Source organism: Ailuropoda melanoleuca, chromosome 19, assembly GCF_002007445.2.
Source record: "Ailuropoda melanoleuca isolate Jingjing chromosome 19, ASM200744v2, whole genome shotgun sequence".
Lineage (NCBI taxonomy): Eukaryota > Metazoa > Chordata > Mammalia > Carnivora > Ursidae > Ailuropoda > Ailuropoda melanoleuca.
In genome coordinates, this window is record NC_048236.1 from 34884600 (window position 1) to 34908901 (window position 24302).

Below are 24302 nucleotides of genomic sequence, written 5' to 3' on the forward strand. Positions count from 1 at the left end.
TTTGGGGTAAAGAAGGGGTGGAGGGAAAAGTGGGTGACTGTTAATGGGCACAGAGGTTTTTGCAGGGTGATGAAAATGTTCTAAAATTGATTGTGATGATGGTCGCACAACTCTGAATATACAAAAAAAACCACTGAATTTCTCACTTTAACGAGGTGAATCGTATGGTTTGTGAAACATGCCTCAAGAAAGTTGTTATGCAGAAAAATGTTTTGGCCTTATTAAATTAATCTAGTGACCTGGTTAATATAATTTAAAATGTGGACACAGGAGATGTATGAAGATCCAGCCTTCTATAAATTCAATGATTCCCAGAATAACCAATCATTTTAGATTATTGTATCTAAGTCCCAACATGAATAAAACCCTTCAAAAAAACAAATTCAAGTGTTTTCTGGATGACAATTTAAATGTATTTCGAATGCACCCGGAATGTTCTCTAGATATTTTACTAGATACCATGCTTATTCCAAAGTGAAATAATTTTACGCTATTCAATAAGAGCAACATGAAAAAGAAATTTCATTAACATCTTTTCCTGTTCATTATAAAGTAGCAAATACATTAACTTCAGATTCCTCCAACTACTACAGTATGCCCTGCACGTTATAACTAAGATAGCACAGTCCGTTTAAAAGATAAATTCTAAATAATCCAATAAATTTAAAATAATCACTCATCCTGGTCAAGGTCATGGCATGTTCTTTGTAAAAATAGATATATACATATATATGCTTATCTATCTATATATATTCCAAAAGACCTATTTTTATAAGATATATTTTCATAAAGCTTTTTTCCTACTAAGCTCAATGATATTTATACAACGTCATATGAATTTTATAACTGAAAGGAATGTAAAATTTCTCATTCCAGCCACTCCTTTCACACATAAGAAAACTGGGACCTAAACTGGTTAAGTTTTTGTCCAAAATCATGATCGGGAAGTCCATGGTTTGAAACCAAGCTCCCTAATTCCCAAGAAAATGATGTTTTCACCATAACAAAACCCCCCCCAAAAAAAAAAAAATGAAAGAAAAGAAAAAAAAATTAATTACTTTTAAGTCTATTGGTATGTAGATGGATACTAAGTTTATATATCTCTTGGATGTTTCTGTACTTAAATATATATTATTTGTTCATTTCCATCACTGATCATGAGCTCCCAGAAGGCTGCATTCATGCATGTCTACTTAACTGTTCACATATTCAACCTTACTCTCAACTTGTCTCAGTACATATTTTAAAGAATGATTATCAAGGATATTAAAACACAGTGGTAATAACTTAATAACAATATTTAATTGCCAGTGGAAGGCTTTAGAAAATCTCCATGTAGATGAGTCAATAAATTCCCCAAGAGGAAACCCAGCATGATTGCACTTTGAAAGGGTTCTTTACAAACCCGTCTAATTAGGGACAGCCTCAGCATAGCATCCACCAACTCTACCATGACTCCTGAAAGAAGCTCATGAAATGATTATTTTTAATGGCTTTACACCAGGTTTCTTAGAGATCCTTCTCCTTGCTCCTCCTCCTCCCCATTCAAATCTTCCCAGAATTGCCCTACTCCAAAAATCACTCTTTTCTTCTAATCAAACCTCTGGCCACCTCCAAAGCTTCTGTTTATCTAATTCGTACTAAGGTGTGAGTTGCTGATAGTTTTAAATCTGGGAAGTGATGTCTTGAGAGGAATTCACATTTTAAAGGTGAGGCTTCTTTTGCTCAAAGTTTCAGTAATTAATGTGAAGAGTGAGTGTGATCCTTTTGCTATATCAGCAACACTGTGCTTCAGTCTCTTCTGGGGGCCACGAAAGTCTCCTGACCCCCTACATTCCAGAAATCAGGGGTCAGCAAGTGGGTGCCCTGCTTGTGAAAAGCTGTTGACCTCTGGGAAGGAGCTTGTATAGAAGCAAGTGTTAATTTTCAAAATGTGACTGGCTGTGATAGCAGCAACCTCACCTCATCACAATGTCCCTTGGAATGTTTTCCAGTCAAGGGGTCTAGAAGTGATCTGTCATCACTGGTCAGTGGTATAAGCAGTTCATTCTTGTATCCTTGCCCTTCTCCCCTGGACCAGAAACAAAACATACCACCATGGCCTCCTCTTCTTACATTTGAATTTTCATGTGTTCAACATTTGTCAGGGCTTCACCTTCAATGACATGGTCAGGGCCCCAAGAAATTATATTTAACACATGAAAAATGAATGCCAGACCCATTTCTCCATGCCTTGCAATCGAAAGCCACAAACTCTGTGTTTGGGGTGTTCATATGTGCGCTTATTCTTGGAACAACATTTATAGACACTTTAAATGATTACCCTCCAAAGTCATAAAAGGGTTTAGTAACACACTTTAATATATAATTTCTTAAGTACTTTTTAATAAAATACAGATATATAATTATAATTATCAATGCATGTATGTCATTTAATATAACGATAAAAGGCTAGTCTTTGAAGTGACATGGTGATTAATATTTACTGTAAAACCTAAAGGAAACAGCAATTTGTACAATATTGCTAAATCAAAAAAATTAATAAAAAATTCTACTCATATTGTTGTATCGTTTTAAAATCACCAACAGCAAAAAGGAAAATGCTCTCCCCGTTAATACATATGACTATTAGATCATTCCTTTCCCTGTTTTCTCACGACAGACAACTCTCTTGTTCTTGAATTGTACTAAGCACTAAGGCTGGGACGCACTCATGAGGACTTTTCCCATATCTCTGTCAAGCTAACAATACCATACAGAAACACCTTCTACAGATCTACCTACTGGAAGTATTTTGTGTCCCTTCATGCTAATCTTCAATGTAAAACTCAATACTGATTTGATGAACTGTTACAAAATCCATGAGGGAATTTATCAACATCCACAAACAGAGTCACATCTTGTGCAAATACTTTTCAAACAGTTATCTGCCTAAATATCTAACAGCCACGCTGTTTTAAAGTAAAGAAGGAAATCAGGAACTACACCCCTTCCCCACATAAACTAGGGAGAGTTAAAGCAACTCTGTTTAGCACCGAAAGGAAATCTCACTTAGCTTGGAAAGGAAATCTCCTAATGTGCTATCAAAGTTACTTGTTTTGAAATCTTAAACCATGTATACATTATTTTAGGGATTTTTCAAAAATTAATCCTGTTTTCATTTTTCCAGTTTTGAGGGCTGCAAATGCTGTTGAGGTTAAAAGTTTTATAGATCCTTTATCATAATTAGTATCTTCCTCCTTCATCCTCTAAGAGGGTCTTTATGGTAAAGGGCTTTGGCCTTTGCACCACAACCCTCAAAAGACAGATTGCTGGAGATAACCCCCTGAAATTCCTTACAGCGTTATTTAATACCACAAAGGCCTAGAATCTATTTGTTCGGGAAAGACTCAGACAGAGAAACAAGGTTAAGGAGGGGAGAGGTTTCAATTTGTAGGAGTTACGAGACATAAATAAGTAGCATAAATGCCTTTTTCCTTACTTATAGACCACGGGTCAGGAATCTCAAAACAAAATGGAAAAAATATCCTCAATGAAAAACCACACTATAAAAACCTAAGGGATAGATGACAATATTATTCCTCTTGATTTAAAAAGATAGACATTTCTCATTGGAATCAAAGAATTTGAGGTGGATTTATTTTCTTTTTGGCATTCCATTCATATCATATATTCCTTCCCCGGTAAAAACTGGAATTTAAAAATGTTTATAGAACATTCTTTAACCGTCTATTTTAACTAAGTAATTATGAGCAAAAGATCCAAAATACTGGAAATTTATTCTCTGCAGATGAATAAATACTTCTTACATAGCCAATGGAAAGTGAAAAGAAAGGACAAGCCTCTCTTCTGCCTTACTTAAGTAAATAATTATTATAGATCATGGGTTTTTACAGAACCAAGATCATCTCATATCTGTGACAAACAAAAGCAAGCGAGAACACAAAAGCTAATCCTTCATGATTACAAGCACCTCAGAACTAATACTTAGACCTCAACTGGCTTCTGCATTTTAGGTTCTCACACTGTGCCCGAGAATAACAGAAATCACAAGACTCCGTGTGCTGGTTACTGTTAGTCATCAACACTCAAGTATGAAACTGTGTAGAGCATTTTTCTGATAAATTAAGTTATAAGTCTTGGTCTGGTTAGTATCACTGCCAAGTTTTAAGTTTGCTGTTTGGTTTTTAAAAGAGTCTGAGAATTTTGGTTAAACGTAGTACTTATGCCAATACTCTGTGCAACTAGATGAAATAAGGGGAAAAAGAGGGAGGATGAGGTTTTGTAAGCTGCAAAACTCCACGTGCTATGTACAGTATACATATATACCATAGATAATTACAATCTCACCATGAGAAAGTCAAAACACTCAGTGAGCCTTCATTTCCTATTATATGTAAATCTTACAAGCTACTGATAGTTTCTTTTCATATTGCTTTTAGAAAAAAAGAAAAAGAAAATGCAGAAAGAAAATACGTCAGACCAATTTGAGTATGGTTTAACTTCAAGGATTCATCAGACCATATGTGCAGACACTTGAGATGATGACAGAGTTAAGCTTCCTAGGGTCCTAGAGTCAAAGAAACTCTGCTGACCCCCACTGCTAAGCAGGTGCACTCCTTCCACAGGGGGCAACATCTGCCGATCGGTCATGGTCCCACTCGGTGAGGACCCCAAGAAACTTCCTTGGGAAGAAACAATTTTCTCAGGACTGGCAGCCAGTTTGGGGGATGTAGAGAAATTATATCCATACAAGGCACAGGGGCTGTGTAACCTGAACGTGTTATAGGAACCCTGATGGGTCTGGTTAGCAGTAAAGGCGTTGCTGGAGGGTGAAGGCATGATGTACTGAAGCTGGGGGGACATCCCCGAAATCTGCATGGACAGGCTGGTCTGTGGGCAGCTGAAAGTGTCCCCATCCGTGCCGCCCATGGACATGTTCACCGAGGTGCTGCTGCTCACGCCCACATAGGAAGGAGTCCTGGGCGCGGCAAACGTCTCGCCGGTCTGGTTAGTGAGCCTGTTGTAGGTCTCGGCCAACGATGTGCTGTATCGGTTGAGGGTGAGGCCAGAGCGGGCACAGGCGGAGTAGTCAGCCGGGGCCAGGCTACACAGCTGGCTGGTGTTGGGCCCCAGGTGGAAGGCAGGAGAGGAGCAAGGGGAGCCAGACAAAAGATGAGGGTGGGTGGCAGGAACGCCATTCCCAGAGCCTTGGAGCAATGTGGAAGAACTCGTATTTCCTAGAAAAGAAGTTGAAATGTAAAGAGCAGAGACTCCATGACCATGTTTTCCTTTCAATTTTGTGAATATGAGCTTGACACAGCTCGTCACAAGGAAGCCTACACTGAACGATGAAAAGGAGATGCTCTTGGCTCTCAAGGAATTATAATTTAACTGAATTCAAAAGGAAATATTTTAGACACAGATCCTCTTAATATTTCCAAGGTAAATGATCTCCCCAGGCAAAATTTTTTCTTATTGCAGAAGATATCAGGACAATGCCACATAGAATTTTCACATTTTCTTCCTCCGTTAGCTTCCCTCAAGTTTTCTGATTTTCTATAACAAATATTACAAATACTGACTTTCCTGGCAACTTTATAACTTTCATCTTACTCTATCTTGTTCCAAAAGTATAGCCATCACTTCTTCTTTCCATATTTTACTCTTTCAGCAGACCTTGCTCTGGATCAATATGTTTTCCCGCAAGAGAATAGAAGGAATTTCAAGGAGAGAGCCAAATTAGTCAAAGACACACCCAGCCCCAAACATACCTGCAGCTTTCCCCTGAAATGTCGTGTGCATCAATGGCTACCACATGGGGCTATTACAAGAAGGCAATAGTCTAGAACCTCAAAAATCTCATTTCCAACCAGAAAACGGGTTGGTGAATCACATGCTAACACAAGAGCAGAGGCCCACCAAATAAACAGTCCTGTGAAATGGACAGGGTGGTTGACCCTGCATCCAATCAATAACGGTGGTGGTGGCCGTCTCCCCCTCGCCGGATTCGCTGGCAGATTGATGTTTGCAAACTTGACGGAACGTAGGGGGAGAGGAGAATTCCAACAGGCTGGACAGGTTGTAAAGCCTTCATTGCTCCAGCAACAGTGTTTTATATAGCTTCTCAAAATAATCTAAAAGCCCAATCCAGTCAACGATAATTATCTAAAACCCAGCATGTTAATTGTCACTGGGGTGCTGGGCAGGATCAGGCATAAAAGCCTGAGTGCAGGAGCAGGCTGAGAGTCCAACCCGCCGAGCAGAGGAGGAAGCGTCATCCATTCGCATGCAGCTCCCTCCGAGGAAACACTAGCCTGAACTTGGGGCAACGCTGAGAGGCGAGCCCAGGGAAGTCTGCAGAGGGTGCCTGCCCTCCACAGCATAAATCCAACAGGCGAACCCTGCCTAGAGGCCATTCTGCTGCAGGAAGCGAGGAAAGAAGTTGGCAAGGAAGGGCGAACACGGACCGGCATTGGCCATTCCCTGTGAGGTGGGCCTGGCACAAAAGCCCACAGTCCAGCTCTAATTTCCACAAGAGATTTAGGGTGAGGTAAAGGTCCTGAAATAGATAAACAGCCTAAAGCATGCAAGACTTAACGTATGACCACAAGAGCCATTTTTCTGGTCCCCATCCCCATTCCTCACAGAAAAGAGATGGATCCTGTCACAAGAGGATGTTGGTGATGAGGTCGCCATGGTGGATGCCCATGACGACAGGTGTAATTTTGCAGTGCCCAGGCTTCCAGTCAAGAACTGGCTGTCTATATGACCCAGGAGACTTTGCATTTTACCTTGCTTGGGAATTCCAGGGATATCTTCAAAGGTGAGAGTCCGTAGTGAAGGTCTCCAGAATGCATATGACTCCACAAGGGCTTCCAAACCCATTCTAAATGGAAGGATTGGGATGGAGGTGGACAAAAGAAGCCTCGTTAGGAACGGTTGGAGCTTTCGCCAGTAATAAGCAGCTCAGAACACATCACTGATGTTGACAGTGTCCCCCCACACTGGTAGGGTAGGAGCTTGGCACAGGCAGAAAGAAATGCTTCTATCACCAGGAGCACAGGACGACGAAAACCACCCAAGATACACTGTTAACATTCTCAGAAAACTAAGCCGACCTCGGAGAGTAAGAAGCTGTCCCTCTGTGCTAAGGAGCTCTGGTGAAGCAGTCCATCCTAGCCGGATGTGAGTCCAAGCCTCTGGTGTGATCTGGAATCCACCCTCTCCCCTGTAACATTACTTCTCCCTCTGACGAGGAAGGCTTTGCCACCAAAGCTTGACACTGTAAAGCCACTTTTTCTGAAGAGGCGTTTCTGCCCATCATTTGGTGCCTTGGCAGGCAACTTTAGAAGAGCTCTCATCCAAAGAAAACTGACTTCTCCCTGGGGGAGCACAGTGTCCATCACACCCAGTGCAGCCAGCACAGGCCCTCCCTCCAGCAACACGGAGTCCAGGGGGTTGGAGGCAGCACTGACCTCTCAGCCCAACACGCAGAAGGAACACAAAAAGGTGATCTCACAGGCCGGTACCGTATATGGCTCTAGTATTAGCAACAAACATTCTTTTCAGGCCCCTATATACACTTAGTGAATGGATACTTAAAGAGATAGGATAAGTTGATTGTAAACTATTTATATGACATATATGTGTGTGTGTGTATTTGGAAACAAGGGTAACACTCTAGATACTTACATAAATGTACGCATCTCCCACTTTAAGTGATTCAGAGTCCTCCTTTCCTTGTATCAGATAACTACGTCCTCTAGGTTCTGGAAATGCGCTTCACTCAACCAGCCCATTCTTAAGACCTCATCAGTTGTCCCTCAGCTACCAAAACCCTAAGCAATTTGTTCATCTTAATATACACTGTGGTTTTCACGAAACATAGAGCTCCGTGGTCGGAAATGCCTATTTTCTGAGTATCAAACAATATTCAGACTTCTCTTGTGGTTGTTACATACAGTTTTATTTAACACAGATAATCTGTATTTAATGCATATGTTAAAGAGAGGGTCTTTAATCACTTCCGCTCAACTCGCTACCTCCTCTGGATACCTTGCATCCCCAACTCAAGGACTACGAAGTAAGGCTAGAGGAATCCCCTGGCCCCAGGAGTCATACCACCTACAAAACACAGTGAAAACTCTCTAAACACTCGTAGTAAGTGATATGTGCAGATAAAACCATCTTACACAACCTGCCCTACTGTTCTAAGGTTTCACACGCTGAATTTACTTCCTTAGTGTACAGAGTGTAGACTTCATTGGCTTGTTGATGTGTGTCATGACTCCACGGAGCATCACTACCCCATCCTGGTGCCAGGGGAGAGCGGTGTGCGTGTGGATGGGTGGTACGGAGTGCATGCACAGGCTTGTGTGCATCACCCATCCTCTTCGGAGTCCACACAGGGCCCTGACCCACCTCTCAAGTCACAAGTTCACAGGGTGCTGCTGTGGGAGCACTTCCAAAAGCCATCAGCAGCCCCACACAGGTGCTAGTACAGGGCTGCCAAAGGGGAGAGCCGGGCACAGAGCAGAGCTGCACCTGCCCTCTGCCCTGGGCTGCACCGAGCCTGAAGGGCAGAATCTAGGTCTGGATATAATCAGTGTTCTATAGAGAGAGGGACTATTTCACAGTAAGAACACTGGATGGGGGTCAGGGGAACTGGGCTGTGGCTCCAATTCATTAAAATTCACTGTGTGACCCTGAGTAAATGTTTTAACCCCCTGGACTTCAGTTCCCCACAAAGCGAGGGTCAGACTACAAAAGCTCTGCAGCCTTTCCTAGCTCTAAAATTGTTTGCTCCTAAGTGGTTTTTCCAAAACCAGACAACATATCTGTGGCTGACTAGGAGCCAAATGCAAGCAAGGTCTATCTACTCGAAAATACTTTACGTACATTAAAGTATTGATTTGGGGGTAGTTTGGCAGCTTGGTCAGTCCCAAAACCCCACATAGCCTGCAAGTTGCATTTAATACTCAACTAATGAGTGCTGGGTACTATTTACCTGATTACTCTATATTTAGCTTGTACTAAGTTTTATGACTTTCTAGAAACAAGCTTTTTTAAATGGTAAAGCATGTTAGGATGCAGTTTTGTATAAAACTGCTTTTTTATTACCACATAGATGAGTTTTAATGATTCTGGTTTTAAATATTAAGGATACCAAAGCAGCCATGGAGTAGTCTCGAGGGGAGTTTGCTAAGAGGTAATTAAACAGCATCCACTGGACTCAGACCTGTATTAACTACGGAGATGAGCATTCCTGCGTTATCTGTTTCGGCGGTGTAAACTTCCTTGTGCTTCAAATACAAATCCATACACCCAGTTCTTGGGGAGACATCATTGATCATCACAAACATCAGAACCCGAAGCTTTAAAGAGATGCTCTGAAAATGTCGTATCTACAAGTGATCTGACCTAGAGCTATTGATATTTTTCTTGAGGCTGCTGTTTCACACTGCAAGTTCCAGAAAGGATTTCAGATATTTTGCAGGAAACAGTTATAAAATATTTATTAGCTGAATCTGGACTTTTTTAAAAAGGCCTTCATTTTCTCCAGTCATGGAGACTTTTCCCATCTAGTTAAAGAAAAGATAAAAGGCACCTCCAGCAGGAGTGTAGCCAAGGCGATAATTTATACAAGATGCCTTTGAACAATTTCCACATTTTATCACCACCCTAATTTATGCTATCAAATGGCCAAGTTTATTTAGTAAAATGGTTATGTTTTTCCTGAAGTATTTAAAGCAAAGAAATTTCTGTACCTTCCTGAGTAAAAAATTTTATAGGGTCAAACCTAAGGCCTAACTGAAGAATGAAACTATTCTCAGCACATAAATTCTCTTTCACGTAGCAAAGGTCTTACAGGAGAGCTTTTAAGGGATGAAGCTACTGATTCCTATAAAATAGGCTGTAGAACCATAAATAACCAGGAAGGGATAATTTTTAATTAAAGCAAATTGTTTTATAAAGTTTAAAAAAAATCACAAGTCCATGTTTATTTCTTGTCCTGGTTAATTTGTTTATTTCATATATGGGGGAAAATAAAAACAGAATTTATACTAAGAAGTACTAACAATAAGACAACAGACCAGGGATTTTAAGGAAATATAATGAACTTTTTCTCATGGGCTTTCTTCTCATTTATACGAAAAAATATCACTCCCTTCCCAAGCCCCTCAACCCAGTGCACCCTCCAAGTCTTACATATAACTTCAACTCTTTTTTTAAAGGAAAATAATACATAACATAAAGCTGGAAATCTATAAGCTGACCAATTCCCTCTTCTCCATACATGAGTTGTTATATTTATCAATGGAAAATGTTAAAATTAGATTTCTAAATAAAGAATGTTGATTTATAAATATTTAGCATTCCAAAATAGGCACTGAACAGTTACCTACCATCAACAGCAAAACTAATTTTAAGGAGACAAAAAGTGAAATTATTCCTTTCACTCATAAGAAAGCTATGTATAGACTCAACATAATTTCCTTGTACTGATACTGCTTAAACATTTGGAGCAAAACAAAAAATTTAAAATCTAACAAAATTTAAAAAGTGTTAAAACATAATTCCTTATGTTCTGCATGTCCATTAAAAACTTTAAAAGTTTTAGAGTCAGGAAAGAAATCATAGCAAGCACCACAAATGCCAAACCTATATACCAGTAAAACAAAGGGAAGGAAAAAATTAATGCCAAACCTAGCATTCTAACCTCATGATAACAAACGAGCTTAGCATTTTTTTTCACCAGTCCCACTGATTTTTTTCACTGACCAAATTCAAATACCTTTCCATTATGCTAACATTTCTAGAATTCTTCCTGAAAACTTGTCATAGGCACCTATCATCTCACTTCTATTTGTAGGTTTATTCACTCTTGTTATATATCCAAAATCCACCTTCAAAAATATTTTTAAATGTATTGCTTCAAAAATGAACGGACAGTATCCAAGCAGTGTGATTCCCCCAGTGTCGATAGCAGTGAGGTGTCTGCTAGGTCAGTCCTACGGGAGAGCCTGGACACGGTTCCCAGCTGTATGTTCCTCAAGCCTCAGTACTGCCTTCCTGGAGTTTCAGTGAGTTTTAATAAATGTGTTCACTGCTTAAAAAAATAATGAAATGAAAGTAATGCAAGACCTTAAATGGATAAATACTATACTGCTATAACCAAAACCACAAGATGATTCCATCAAAGTATTTGTCAAGGTAGAAAAGAAGTCACCGCAAAGGCTCCCATTAGTCCCACACCAGTGACCTTCTCAGTTACTATTCAGCTTTTAGAAACTCCTCTGGACAGCAAAGTTAACCAAGAGCTAACGTAACATAACAAAAGCCAAGCAAAGTTGTTCTCACATTAAAACAAACATCTAAAAAGACAGAATGTATTACAGGAATACCTGCAAATCTTCCTACAGAATAAAGAATTTCGGAGGGAATTATTAGTCCTATTATTAGTCAGTCTTGCTGATGTGCATGCACTAAATTAAAGGCTACTCTACCCTCAATGCATTTCAGCTGCATTTTAGTCCTCATGCTGCACGGTGTTTAAACAATGCCGCTGCACGAGAATATTCTGCAAGCAGTTGACTGTATTCTGATTAAAGATCTCTGTCTGCAGCAGTCTTGCCCAAATAATCAGCTGAAAGAAACTAAAATCTAGACTACCACCTGATTGTTTTCTCTCTACAATTTTAAATCAAACTGTCCCTCAAACAAAACAACTGGAGATTTCGACTTCCTGCACACGTAGCCTATACCAACTATTCAAGAATACCAAGTTTTCAAGAAGTATTAGAATAATTTCTGGAGTAAAAATCTCTCAAATATTTCTTTATAAAAGCTTTAAAAACATTTATGTCAAAGCCTTCCCCTGAAAAGGCATCTGGAGAACGTTAGTCTGTTATTACTCTCTATTACTATCAATACTTATTTAAGAAAATGTCGCACTGAACTAAACAGGAATAGAATCGTATCAATAAATTCAAAAACCCTTGGCACCCAGACAAGGGTGATTTGCTTTCTGATAAAAGTAACAGAGTGGAATTCATTATTGTTGCTCTCCCTCCTAGTGCAAACACCATAAAACACGACACAGAAAAAATAAACAAGTGTGTGGCTGTCAGCTCAGCCAAGACAAATTTGGAAACTAAAGAACATCAGCTCTCTTGGCAATGGGGAGTAGTTTCATATTCTAGTTGGAAATCAGAGGCAACGGAGAGGAAATGGAACCCCATCACATTCCGAAGACAGAATCAATACATTGTTGTGACATCACTAAGCAAAGCACAAAACAACATGCAGAGAGGCTATTGACGTGGAATAGTGAAGCCCCAGGGCCTAAAGGGCAGGCTCGCAACTTGAGATACTGAGGCCCCTGAGTCTGAAAGACAGGTTTTCTCAAGGTCCCTTCAGAGGTGGCATGCACTGTGCACCCTGAGAACTTGCATTTTTCAGCCAGCATCCCACAACAAAATTCACCTTAGGAATGGGCAGGTCATAGCACAACGCCAAAAATAAGTTACACCCAAAGCCCAGCGGTACCGACAAATTTTAATCCCCATCAGAAAATTATTTCAAAACAATGTCAGTAAATTTAACCATTTACCTTGCAATGGAAAAGTCACAACAACAAATCAAATATACTTATCAGAGCCAGAATGTTCTTCACCAAGTCTTACCTGTTACGCCCAGAGTCTCGGAAGCCTTTGGCAAATGGATTCCTATCTATCTTCAGGCGAGTAATCTGCAGAGTACAAAAAAATCATATTGAATATTATAAATGTCAAGTAAGGTGATTAAAAACAGAAATGGTGGAAGAACTACAAGTAATTCCAAAATTGACTGCATTCCTCTCCCCTATTTCTCAGATATTTTATTATCTTAGCTCCAAAGCTAGAAGAAAATTTCAGAAATCACCCACACATTCATTTGCTATGAAAGAGACATTCCCCACCCCTATTCACTCTGCAAATAAAATATGTTTTGCTTTTAACATCACTGGAGAAGGAAACTCTTTTTTTTTTTTTTTGTATCTACAAGATGTTTATTACGACATTATTTATAATGATTAAAAAACCCAGAATAACCTAACGTCCAAAAACGGGTCTGATTAAATACGAAAGGGGATAGATCTACCATGGCCATTGTCATCAGAAGTCTATTTTATTTTATTTTATTTTTTAATTTTTTTTATAATAATATTTTTTTATTATATTATGTTAGTCACCATACAGTACATCCCTGGTTTTTGATGTAAAGTTCCATGATTCATTAGTTGCGTATAACACCCAGTGCACCATGCAATATGTGCCCTCCTTACCACCCATCACCGGTCTATCCCATTCCCCCACCCCCCTCCCCTCTGAAGCCCTCAGTTTGTTTCCCAGAGTCCATAGTCTGAGTCTCCTGTTGATAGCCTGTCCTTTGTTTCACAATCCCTTTGACTCTGTGACACGGTTTAATCCTGTTCCTCTTGGTAATGGTAACAGCTAACATCCAACTTCTATCTAGTCAAGCTACTTACAACACTTGAATGCTGTTAAGCTCCTACACATCCCTCTCTTCTTCAGAATTAGGTAATACATGCTCCTTTAACTTTTCTGCCTCTGTATTTTTCTTTGTCGCTCTTTATATCCTCTTTATGGCTCTCATCTGAAAATTTTATTCTTTCCTCTGTTTTCTGTTGAGTCCTGACCTGGTCAGAGTCCTACAGTGAATGTCTAACCACAGCTAACCACTACTGGAAGGCTCTAATGAGATTAAATCTTATTCATGTAGTAGAAATGTTTTAATTTTAGCAGAAATTTGGGGGTGGGATTTTTACAAATGGTCTAATCATCTCCATTAAAAAACTTTTTTTTAGTTATACCATCTTATAATTGATACTAACAACATCTCATCTATTTCTTAATAGATCTCCACCTTGCCCAAAGGAAGTTACAGCCTATTTTCTAAGAATCACAACATGCTTGGTTTTCTGTGCTCTTTGGTTTAGTGGAATCTACAAAGTTAATGAACATACTTCTGATGGTGCCATTTTGACTAAGGACAAATGAACACTGTTGGATAACACTAAGGAAAAGAAAACCCATCTCTGAAAAGTCATCCACAATCCCCTTATACTGTCCTGAAGTAATTCTGTATAGTTCATTACAGCTTCTTTGTTCATTTAAATAATTTAAATGTTCATTTAAAATAGTATTTCAAAAAAGAGTAGATATTTATATAATGGTGCCTTGTCTGAATAGAAGTATGTTACTATTGCCATTATTTTTATTACTGAGTGCATACTATGTATGCTGTACTAAGACTTTTATATGCACATTTCATTTAATTCTCATGGCAACTTAAATGTAGTTATTATCCCAATCTTATGTTTTCTTTTAAACCAAGGCTTAAGTTTCCTATGATCATAAGGTTATTTGTCCGTAGAGCTAGGCTGGGACCCTGGGCTTCAGAACTCCATGCTGTTAACCACCACCAGGCTAAGGGGCTTACCAGTTTTCCATGAGCTCTTAAAATAGGAGCCAGGAAGTTAAAAAATGAACATCATTGTGTCTGGTCATTATCAATTCCCCTAATTCTAATTTTTTTACCCTATTAATCGATTTGTCTAAGTTTGTCAGTTGGTAATCGTCACCAACATGTACCGAAAGCCCGCTGCATCTTGTTTATTGTAGCACAGAGGCTGGGAGAAAAATACACATTTGACATGGTTAATCTGTTTGTGTTTGAGAGACAAAGCTGACAGATAAACTGGGGTTGCTTAAAAGGTACTGAATGTCTCTCCTTTTTTCTCCTCAGGCGTTATATTTTTCCTAAAACAAAAAAAAAAAATTCTGCATCTAATGTATTTTAAGAATATTTTACTAATTCTCTCCAGTCCTTCTAAAAGTTAACTTCATGCTCCTTCCTCAAAGCCTATATAAAAGCATGACAGTGAGTGAGAGGACAGGACAGCCTCGGCTGTGGGAGTGGTGGCTCCACGTGGTTGAGAGCAGATGAGACCCTCCCAGCCCCGAAGGAAGATTCAGGGGACTGGAGGCAAATCTCATGAGCTTTAAAACAACAAAAACTGCAACAGAGAGATTATAAAGCCTTAAAATTTAACTGAGATGTAAATAAATGTAAAGAGAAGTGGAGCCCTAAAACAATTCTCCTGACCACTAAATTTAAAAAAAAAAAAAGAAAAAGTCTACCACAGACCACATCAGGCTCAACTACATCATTATAGTTTAAGAAAACTGGCCATAACTGCATGGACTAAATAGTTGCCTTGAACCAATTTCCCACCTACTTGACACAGCCTTAAAGAAACACACACACTTACCTATACTGAAAAGAAATATTTCACTTCTGAAATTTTATGAAGATTACTCCACAACTGCTGATCTCTCAGACTACAAGCATATGTATCACCCTCTGTCACAATTAAAGCATATCTTGAAAGAAACAGCCCTTTTTGTATATATAACAAAATGATTATGTAAGATAAATGCTTCTGAAATATTTCCTATAATACATGGATTATAGTTTTAAGGCAATGTGAATTATCAAATCCCATGTTCTATGATACAATCCAGGTTTCATACTCTACGTGTCTATTTCCTAGCCAATATACATGCTTTTTATTTTTATTTATTTTTATTTTTTTTGTAGAGAAAGAGAGAGTTAGTGGAGGGGAGGGGCAGAGGGAGAGAGAATCTTAAGCAAGCTCCATGCCCAGTGCAGAGTCTGACTTGGGGCTCAATCTCAGGACCCCGAGATCATGACCTGAGTCCAAATCAATAGTCAGCTAAACCACCCGGGAGCCCCCACATGATTTCTAATTTTAATTATGACATCATGATTCAACATCTCAAAACAGAAAGCAAACCTCTACTGTTAGTCACGAGACACATTCTTTTCTTAAGAAATTCTCACTAGAAGTAGCCTTACTTGGGGAATCACAGATAAAAAATTGTTTATATAGATACACACACACACACACACACACATACACACATCCTGGAAGTCTTATATGGCAAATGCTTTATGACACTTCATAACATTTAGATACCATGAAAAAGATAACTAGCTTTCTACTGACACCTGAAACGAAAAGTCTAGAAAGATAGCAATTCTGAGAACAATACCTGCTGATTCTGATAGGCCGTGACAGTCGTGAAGACAGTTTCTGGAAAGGAGAATGCCTTTACTCCCTCCCCAGATGGAACAGGCTTGATGGGAGAAAGATCATCCCCGCAGTCTTTACGGATGACATGGACCCGAGGTTGGTATTTGTGCATAGAATGAAGAATAATCTGTGTCAAGGAAAGAAAGCCAAATATATCAAGAACTTCTGCCCAATCTCAACACCATGACTAAATATTTAATGTGTAAAATAAATCCCAGTTGTAAATGAAAATTTCCAAGGATGTAAAAGTGCCAATTTAATAAAGTATGTCAAAACTGGAAAGGGAGGACTAGGAAGTTATTTGTAAAATATGCATAAAAATACAAAAGGAAAAAAGTCACTATTTTGGTGGAACTCTGTGTACAACTATGAACTTAACATCTAATTTTCTGTTTCTGAAAATACAAGAATTCATCTGCATTTTATTTATAATGAGCCAAATGGAACATGAGTCCAAACCAGTAAAACTCAAAATGAGATTGAAATGATTATTTAAATTCCACCACACCCATTCCTTAAAAATAAGTATTTGCACACCAAGGTTTTCTTCAGAGAACACTTTTTCTCTGTTGGTGACAGTAACATGTCTATTCAAGGGCAAAAGGAATTCTAAGGATATCCAAGAGTCTGCCTTGTGTGTGGCTTACAACATCCCTGGTTTGCCTGGAGAACCCAATGTCCATGTCTCCATCACAGCGAAACTTCCAAAACCCAGGCACCTGGGGATGGAAAAGCTGGTGCACTCAGACTCTTCTAGGGCAATCTGATAATATGGTTCAACTACTTTCTACCCCATGATTCCACTTCTGAGAATTTAGCCAAGAAAATATTTCAAATCCAAAAGAAAAGCACTTCATGTATAGAGATGGGCAGTGCACCATCTTGTAACGGTGGAAAAACTATAAACCACTTACATGAGTAGATTGGTTAAGTAAATGAAAGTCCATACAATGGGACAGGTGTTATTCAGCCACGACTAAGTGCTGTTTAGGACATTTTTAACCACAAAACAAAATGCTTCTTTTTAAACCTTAAATGATCCAAGTTGTTTACAAACTAATCACAACTACATGAAGACAGTAAAAAGGACCCACAGAAAGATAAGAACAGTGATCATCTCTGGATAATGAGATTGTGGGTGAATTTTTTCTTTTTCTTTATGTTTTATGCTTTCAAGGTATAGGAGATAAAATTTTAAAAAATAGCCTTATCCAGTGAAATTTTCTATTGGCTGCTGGGAGTCCACATTCAGGTATTATCAATGAGTTCAGTTAATAGAGCTGTCTCTTCCCTGAGTTACACGATTTGAATTCAGGTTTGGGGAGTTGGGAGTTTAGAGGAGAAATCCTTATACAAAGTCTTGGAAAAGCACAGTGGTTGACCTGCCTCGTGTTTTTCAGGATATGGGCAGTTTAACAGAGCCAAATTCAGAATATTTGACCAGCCCCAAAACAAACAGCCCTAGACCTAGACAGCGTGGTTACAGCCACCAGAGGATGTCTTCCCCCCTGGCAGTAACCAGCACGGTGGTCAGTTTTGTTTTGTTTTTTTTACCCTAAAATTCTCTTTCTGTTGGTGGAAGAGATGCCTGGATGGCAGATCTGATGACAGTGCCCACCAGACCTGCTTGATGGGGGCAGCACGAGTATCACCTGCGGATACACACATGAATCTGCAAGCTCTGGAAAAGTCTCTTTCCAGGTCTAAGAAAAGGACAGAGCTTCAGTAACCCTTCAGTACTGTTTTGCAAAACATGGTTTTCTTTGCACGTGTTTACACCAGGTCATAACACAACATGTACATCTGGTTATGTGAGTCAGGTAAAACGTCTTAAAAACATAGGTGCAAGACTGTTTGTAATGATTCTAGTGATCAGCAAATTCCAGAATAGAAGAGCAATTGGAGAAAGCCACTTTACATCAAACAGACAAAAATAAGAACATAGCTCATTTCAGAAGATTAAAACAAACTGCCTTGGGTTGAAGGAAATAAAAACTGATTTGGGTTTCTGTTTACTAGTCAATGAACCTAGGTTCCTGTTTTATGAAGTCTTTGTTCTCTCGAGCAGGTTTCTCCACATAGCTATACATATTTAAACTTCATTTCTTTCTATCCTTACAGAATTTCCAAAATGACATAAGGTGGGGTACACTGGGGTAGGGTATAGAAATAGCTGATGTATGCCTATGTCTGCACATTAAAGGGCAACTGCCAACAATTTGGAAATCTTTCCAGCAAAATAACATGCTTTCAATATTATCTATAGGGATTTAATACATCTCCGGATGTTTTCGGGGAATGCTTAACAAGCCTCAGTTCTTCTGCATAAAATAGCATTATTTGCTTTTTAATGATCTATCAAACTTACAATGATGAGTGGTCAATAACATTTTGCTTATATAATAAAACAAGCAGAACCAGGAGAACTCCTGGCCTTATAAACAAGGAGACCACAATGACAATGCTGAAACTCAACTAATTATATCTGATCTGCATTTTCCATGCTCTCTGTTCTGTTTAAAAGGAGGATTTTTTTTTTCTTTTTGGCATTACCTAGTAACACAGATAGCCACATGGACTAATGTTCATAAATACAGAATGTTGTCCATATGCAGGTTAATACATGTTTTTTCTACTCTAAAGACACTAGTTTTTGAGTCAAAAGAAGCATATTATTTATCTTTAATGTGAAGGGCCCAACGCGCCTGAAATTTGATAGACATGCCAGCTGTGCCTTACAAACCAGCTCAATAAGGAAACATTACCTGCTGACTCTGGAAATTTTCTAGATGACCTAAATGCCAGTGTTGGAACAAGTCAAGCAAAGGGCCAAGGAGGAGCAGATCCTTGGGTCCCTGCATTACTGACGACATCTAGCACTGACTCACTGTAAATGGCAGGGGTCAAGACAGTGACACCGAATCACAAGCTCCATAGCAAGATGGCCTTGGTTTTGTCTCACACACACTGTATATGAAACACTCCTTACACACATGCATGTTCAAGTTCATCAGCTCATCTGATTCACTCAAAATTCTCTGGCTTTAATATAACACATGAGAAAACCAAGCCTTAGCGAGCCAAACTGACATGCTTATGGACATGAACCTGTTGGATCTCCAAGCTGTTGCAAGTTCCTTCAAAAAGGAGATCTTGGCAATCTCCCCTGTAATACCTTGCCTCCCCGCCCCCCCAACGATTCTCAAGCAGAAATGGGAAGAGGACGAGGGCAAACTCAGAGCTACGGTGACTCTATGTCACTGACTCCTCAGCAGCTGAGAAAGAGACCCTCCACAGGTCCCCTGACTGTGGCAGACTGGCCACGCTTCCTTCCAAAGTACCCCAGCACTGTGGGCATGAGTCCTGCCAAGGTTTAAAGGTGCCATTACCTGTTAAATGTCTTCTAATTTTTTAAAGATTTATTTATTTGAGAAAGAGAGAGAGAACGGGGAGCAGCAGAGGGAGAGGGAGACAGAATTCCAACCAGACTCCCTGCTGAGCATAGAGCCCAAGGTGGAGCTTGATCTCACAGCCCTGAGATCATGACCTGAGCCAAAATGGGGAGTTGGACGCTTAACTGACTGAGCCACCCAGGTGCCCCTCCAATTTTTTAGGGAAATGCTCATCTAAATGTTTCCCTCCAGACAACAAATTCCAGATGAATAGGGAAACATGCACACAATGAGATGGAAATATCTTAGAAGCATGCTAACCATCTGCACATTGGTAGCCCAAGGACCCGTCTTAGATTGTATACAATCTAACATAAAGCTGGCTACAGATTCCTCAAGGAGTAAGTAGAGATTATAAAGTCTTTACAACATTCAAAGATTAGTTGCGGAGTAGTAGGACATGCCACTCTAGATTCTCACCAATACTCCTCTCTAAACAATCCCTGGTATTTGAGAAGATGAAGTCACATTGAGGAAAACCCAATGCCATATAATTTCACGTCTCATACAGGTCTAGGTCCAGTCACAGCCGTGTGAGGATGTGAATCTATATTAAACACATCATGTTTACTAAAAGTCCCAAGTCTACATGCAGTTCTCAGTCTCACTATGTTGAATGCTTACATACCTTTTGCATAGTAAAACTTGAACTGAGAGGCCAAAAAAAAGTAAGAAAGCAAGTTAGAAAGTAAATTTAAAAATCACCTCTCATTTGAGTCTACAGCTTGAATAACCAGAAATTAGTGTCACTTCCTTCAGAATTTGGGGTCAGGAGAACCTCAACCATAGGATGGCAGAGGGGTGAGTCCCTAAGAGGTCTCTGCATCAGGAAAAAGGAGTACTGAATTAGAAAGTCCCACCATAGTGGTACTACTGTCTTCCTATATGCTGAATCATGTCAACCATGGACTAAGAAACAAATTCCTAATCTCTAATATCACCTCATCTGGGGTCATCAAACTGAGTAAATAAATACAACAGACATGTTCCCATGAAACCTTCCCAATCTCTCCTGGCTGGAATAATGTGGTGTTTGTACTTCTCTGAGCCAACACCATGATTATCTGTGTGCGCGTCTTCTCTCCCCATCGAGGCTAGATCACTGAAGGCAGAGACTGTGGCTTTTTATGTTGTACTACCTTTTACAAAGTCTTAAAAAATATACATTTTTAAAATAAATAATGGAAAAGAGCATTTCTCCTCCTGCATTTTCCTCTGGCATCAACTGATTCATACATTTTTACCATGTGCAAAAGCAATTTTCTTGCCTCCAAAGTGTACAGGTATATAACTTTCTCTCCATTTCCACATTCATTAATTACATCCCTGTATTAAAGTATTACATCCTGCCACAACCTTAAAAGAAAAATTTAACTATAGATGACACATTTCACTAGAAATGTTGCCTGTTTTCTTCTATATTTTATTGTTTTTCCTAAAAGTGAAATATTGTAATTATTTAGGCATAAACAATTGAATTTCAATTTGCAATGTATTCTTTTATGTTTAAATAAATGCTCTTCGCTGATTAATTTTATGTGTCAACTTGGCTAGGCCAGGTTTCCTAGATATTAGGGCGAACACAAGTCTGGGTGTTGCTATGAAGCTACGTTTAGATGAGGTTAACATTTATTTTTTATAAGATTTTATTTATTCATTTATTTCAGAGAGACAGAGAGAGTGCTTGCAGCAGGGGGAGGGGGAAAGGGAGAGAGAGAACCTCAAGCATACTCTAGACTGAGTGTGGAGCCCAATGCCAGGCTCGATGTCAGAACCCTAAGATCAAAACCTGAGCAGAAATCAAGAGTCAGACGCTCAACAAATTGAGCGTTCCTAGGTGAGGTTAACATTTAAAATCAGTAGACTTTGAGTAAAGCCGATTATGCTCCATAATGTGGGTGGGCTTTACCCAATCAGTTGAAGGCTTTAAGAAAAACAGAATGAGATCCCCTGAGAAAAATGGAATTCTGCTTTGAGACCACCTTCATGCTTGAGATGCAACATCACCTCTTCCCTGAGTCCCCAGCCTGCTGGCCTGCTCTGTAGATCTGCGACCTACCAGCTCCCACAATTATGTGAGCCAATTTCTTAAATAAACCTCTCTATATGTACATATTTATACACACTTTACTGGTTCTGTTCCTCTAGATAATACTGTTTTATATAAAGTCTAGTGAATTTACAAAGTTAAAATTATAGAAACAAATTACTATATCTATATCAAATATTACAGATACTTTATTATATATAAAGCCAATAATTTGATCTGAAAGAATTAGAACTAGAAAGTGACCATATTGATTTACAGACGTGTACCTTATATATGACAGTGTATATTTTTAGATCCAGTTATCTCTTTAAAAGATATGTTCTCAAACCACAGAACTCAGAAATGTAGAGGATATTGAAGCTTTTGAAAACGAGTCACTCTTAATGGCATTATTTTTAAATTTTCTACTCCAAAAATAAAAGACCCCTCAATGAACATGCTGGCAAAATTTCAGCCAGCTCCCTCAATGAGACAGTAGAAACTAGTGTTCCTTCCCTGGAATCAAGTGAAAAATAACTGTTACTCCTTGACTGTGTACGTAAAGAATAAAAAGAATAGAAATGAAGTCATGCACTAAAATATATGGCATGAAGCTGGATTCAGAAATGAAATCTACTATGATTCTCTTCTGGTTTTGTTTTAAATCATGAAAGGCAACAAACAAAAGCAATGTAAAATAGATGTATCTCAAAAATCTAGATACTGAATTTGTACTACAATGAAATTTATACTTAAATGTTTTTATTAAGGTCAATTGCTTAAGATACTGTCTAGCAACTTGCAAATCATATCCCATCATAACTGTATTACTAGTTTATGACAGTTTGTGTTTTGGTTTTAAAAGATTTGCTCATAAATATACTATCTTTATGTCACCCTTCGAAAAATGATCTAGTGAGTATGTATGATGTACTCTTCAAAAGGCATTTCAATCCTGCCTCAATCAAAACCCTCTCAAATAACAAAAAGCTAATAGAAATGCTAGCTTTTGATGGAAATCAGCATGCATCCAGAGTTACTTATTTATTAAAATAATAACAGAAATCTTGCCTAGGAGCAATATTGCATAACAATAAGGTGTTAAAAATCATTATATTATTGGAATGACTGACTTTGACTTACACATCATGTTTCAGCAGTTTTAAGACTAAAAGGAATTGTTATTGTAACATATTTTGACACATTAAATGCCATTACAAAACAACTGGGAACTTGCAGATGGAAAGTACAAATAGTGTAAGCCTGGGCCATTACTGAGAAGCAATAAGCTTCAATTAGGAAGAGCTGAATGCAGGCAGGACACAATACACCGTTACCCATGTTAACTCCACTCCCAAGTATTCTCATTCAGAACATAATAATTAGCACCTCATAGGGGTTCAAACAAATGTTTTGGCTAAAAATGTCTGCCTGAGATTCTATCATTTCAATATAAATGCAATATCTAGTTTTAGCCTATTAAATGTTCCGTAGGATACGCTTCAGGCAACAGGCATAGTCTCTGATGCAAATATAACCTTGATTTTGCACAAATTAGGCACATGCTGATCAAACAACTTTGGAGAGAAATTCATGCCCTTCAGTCGGACACAGTATAGCTATGGCTACACCACCCCATGGTGGCACACTGGGGAGGCCGTCTACTCACATGGCCTTGGTCATCCAGTTCATTGTTGGTGAGCTTCAGCTTGTCAAAGCTGATCACTTGTCTCATCCAAGTCTCTCCTGAGGCAGGCGAGTCTGGATGGATGTACACCCGTGGTGGGACGGGGGAGTCAGCGTTGCCCGCCACCATCCACTTAGAGCTGTGGTAAACATACCTAGAAGGCAATGGCGAGGCTCAGTGTACAGACTATTGTTTTCTTGGAATTTCCAAGTCCGTAGAATCAGACAACTGTATATCTTTTATTTTTAAGTCTAAAGAACAACAATTTGCGCTTTACATCCAGTACATATAAAATAAGATTTCAAGCACTTTTCAAAGACTCTCTGAGGCAGCAGTGGCCTTCTGACCTCTCAGAGTAAGTGATGTGTTAAGGATTTATGCACACTATCACCCCCATAAATTCAACTATCTGAATTCTTATGAATCACACTTATTCACATCAGACATTCCATCTGTATTCTGATATTTTCCATTTTACATCTGGATATGCAATTGACATGAAGAAACTACTGTTGTCAAGCTTAAAGTTGTCAAGCTCACCTTCAAGTAAATCTCCAAAATACTTGAGAGTTATACCTTAAAGTGTCCCACACTTCCTTTAAGACCACTTTCCATTTTAGGCAACGTACAGACGAATTAGGTAGTTGGTAGAAAGGCAAGGGGAAACTGTCAAAAGTTCTATAACTTTTATTTTCTTAGAAAAAGAGTTTTAGCTATGATCATTCAGAATACTTTTCTAATTCTATTGAACTAAAAATTGTAGATAATGTCTTAAGTTTAACTTAAAATTTTTGTATAATCAAAAAATGTAGGTCTTTATCTCCTACATTTCTCTTTCTCAACCCTTATAAGAAAATTCTTTAGTTTGCAAATACCACTAATCAAAATATACACCAAACTTTGAAAATGAGGGTATATCTAATAATATTATTTTTCTATTTAAGGGAC

At 38.8% G+C, this 24302-nt stretch overlaps 1 protein-coding gene across 1 annotated transcript in view; it reads right to left on the reverse strand.

Annotated features, from left to right (window-relative positions):
* Positions 1 to 2426: 2426 nt before the first annotated feature.
* Positions 2427 to 24302, reverse strand: part of TBX18 (T-box transcription factor 18) — a 29775-nt gene continuing 7899 nt past the window's right edge. Inside the window, exons 5-9 of the mRNA XM_034648286.1 lie at positions 23337 to 23508; positions 16146 to 16313; positions 12690 to 12754; positions 6795 to 6889; positions 2427 to 5240 (exon numbers count right to left, since the gene is read on the reverse strand). Coding sequence (XP_034504177.1) covers positions 4516 to 5240; positions 6795 to 6889; positions 12690 to 12754; positions 16146 to 16313; positions 23337 to 23508 — 1225 coding nt within the window. The 3' untranslated portion in view covers positions 2427 to 4515. The remainder of the gene's footprint in view (positions 5241 to 6794; positions 6890 to 12689; positions 12755 to 16145; positions 16314 to 23336; positions 23509 to 24302) is intronic.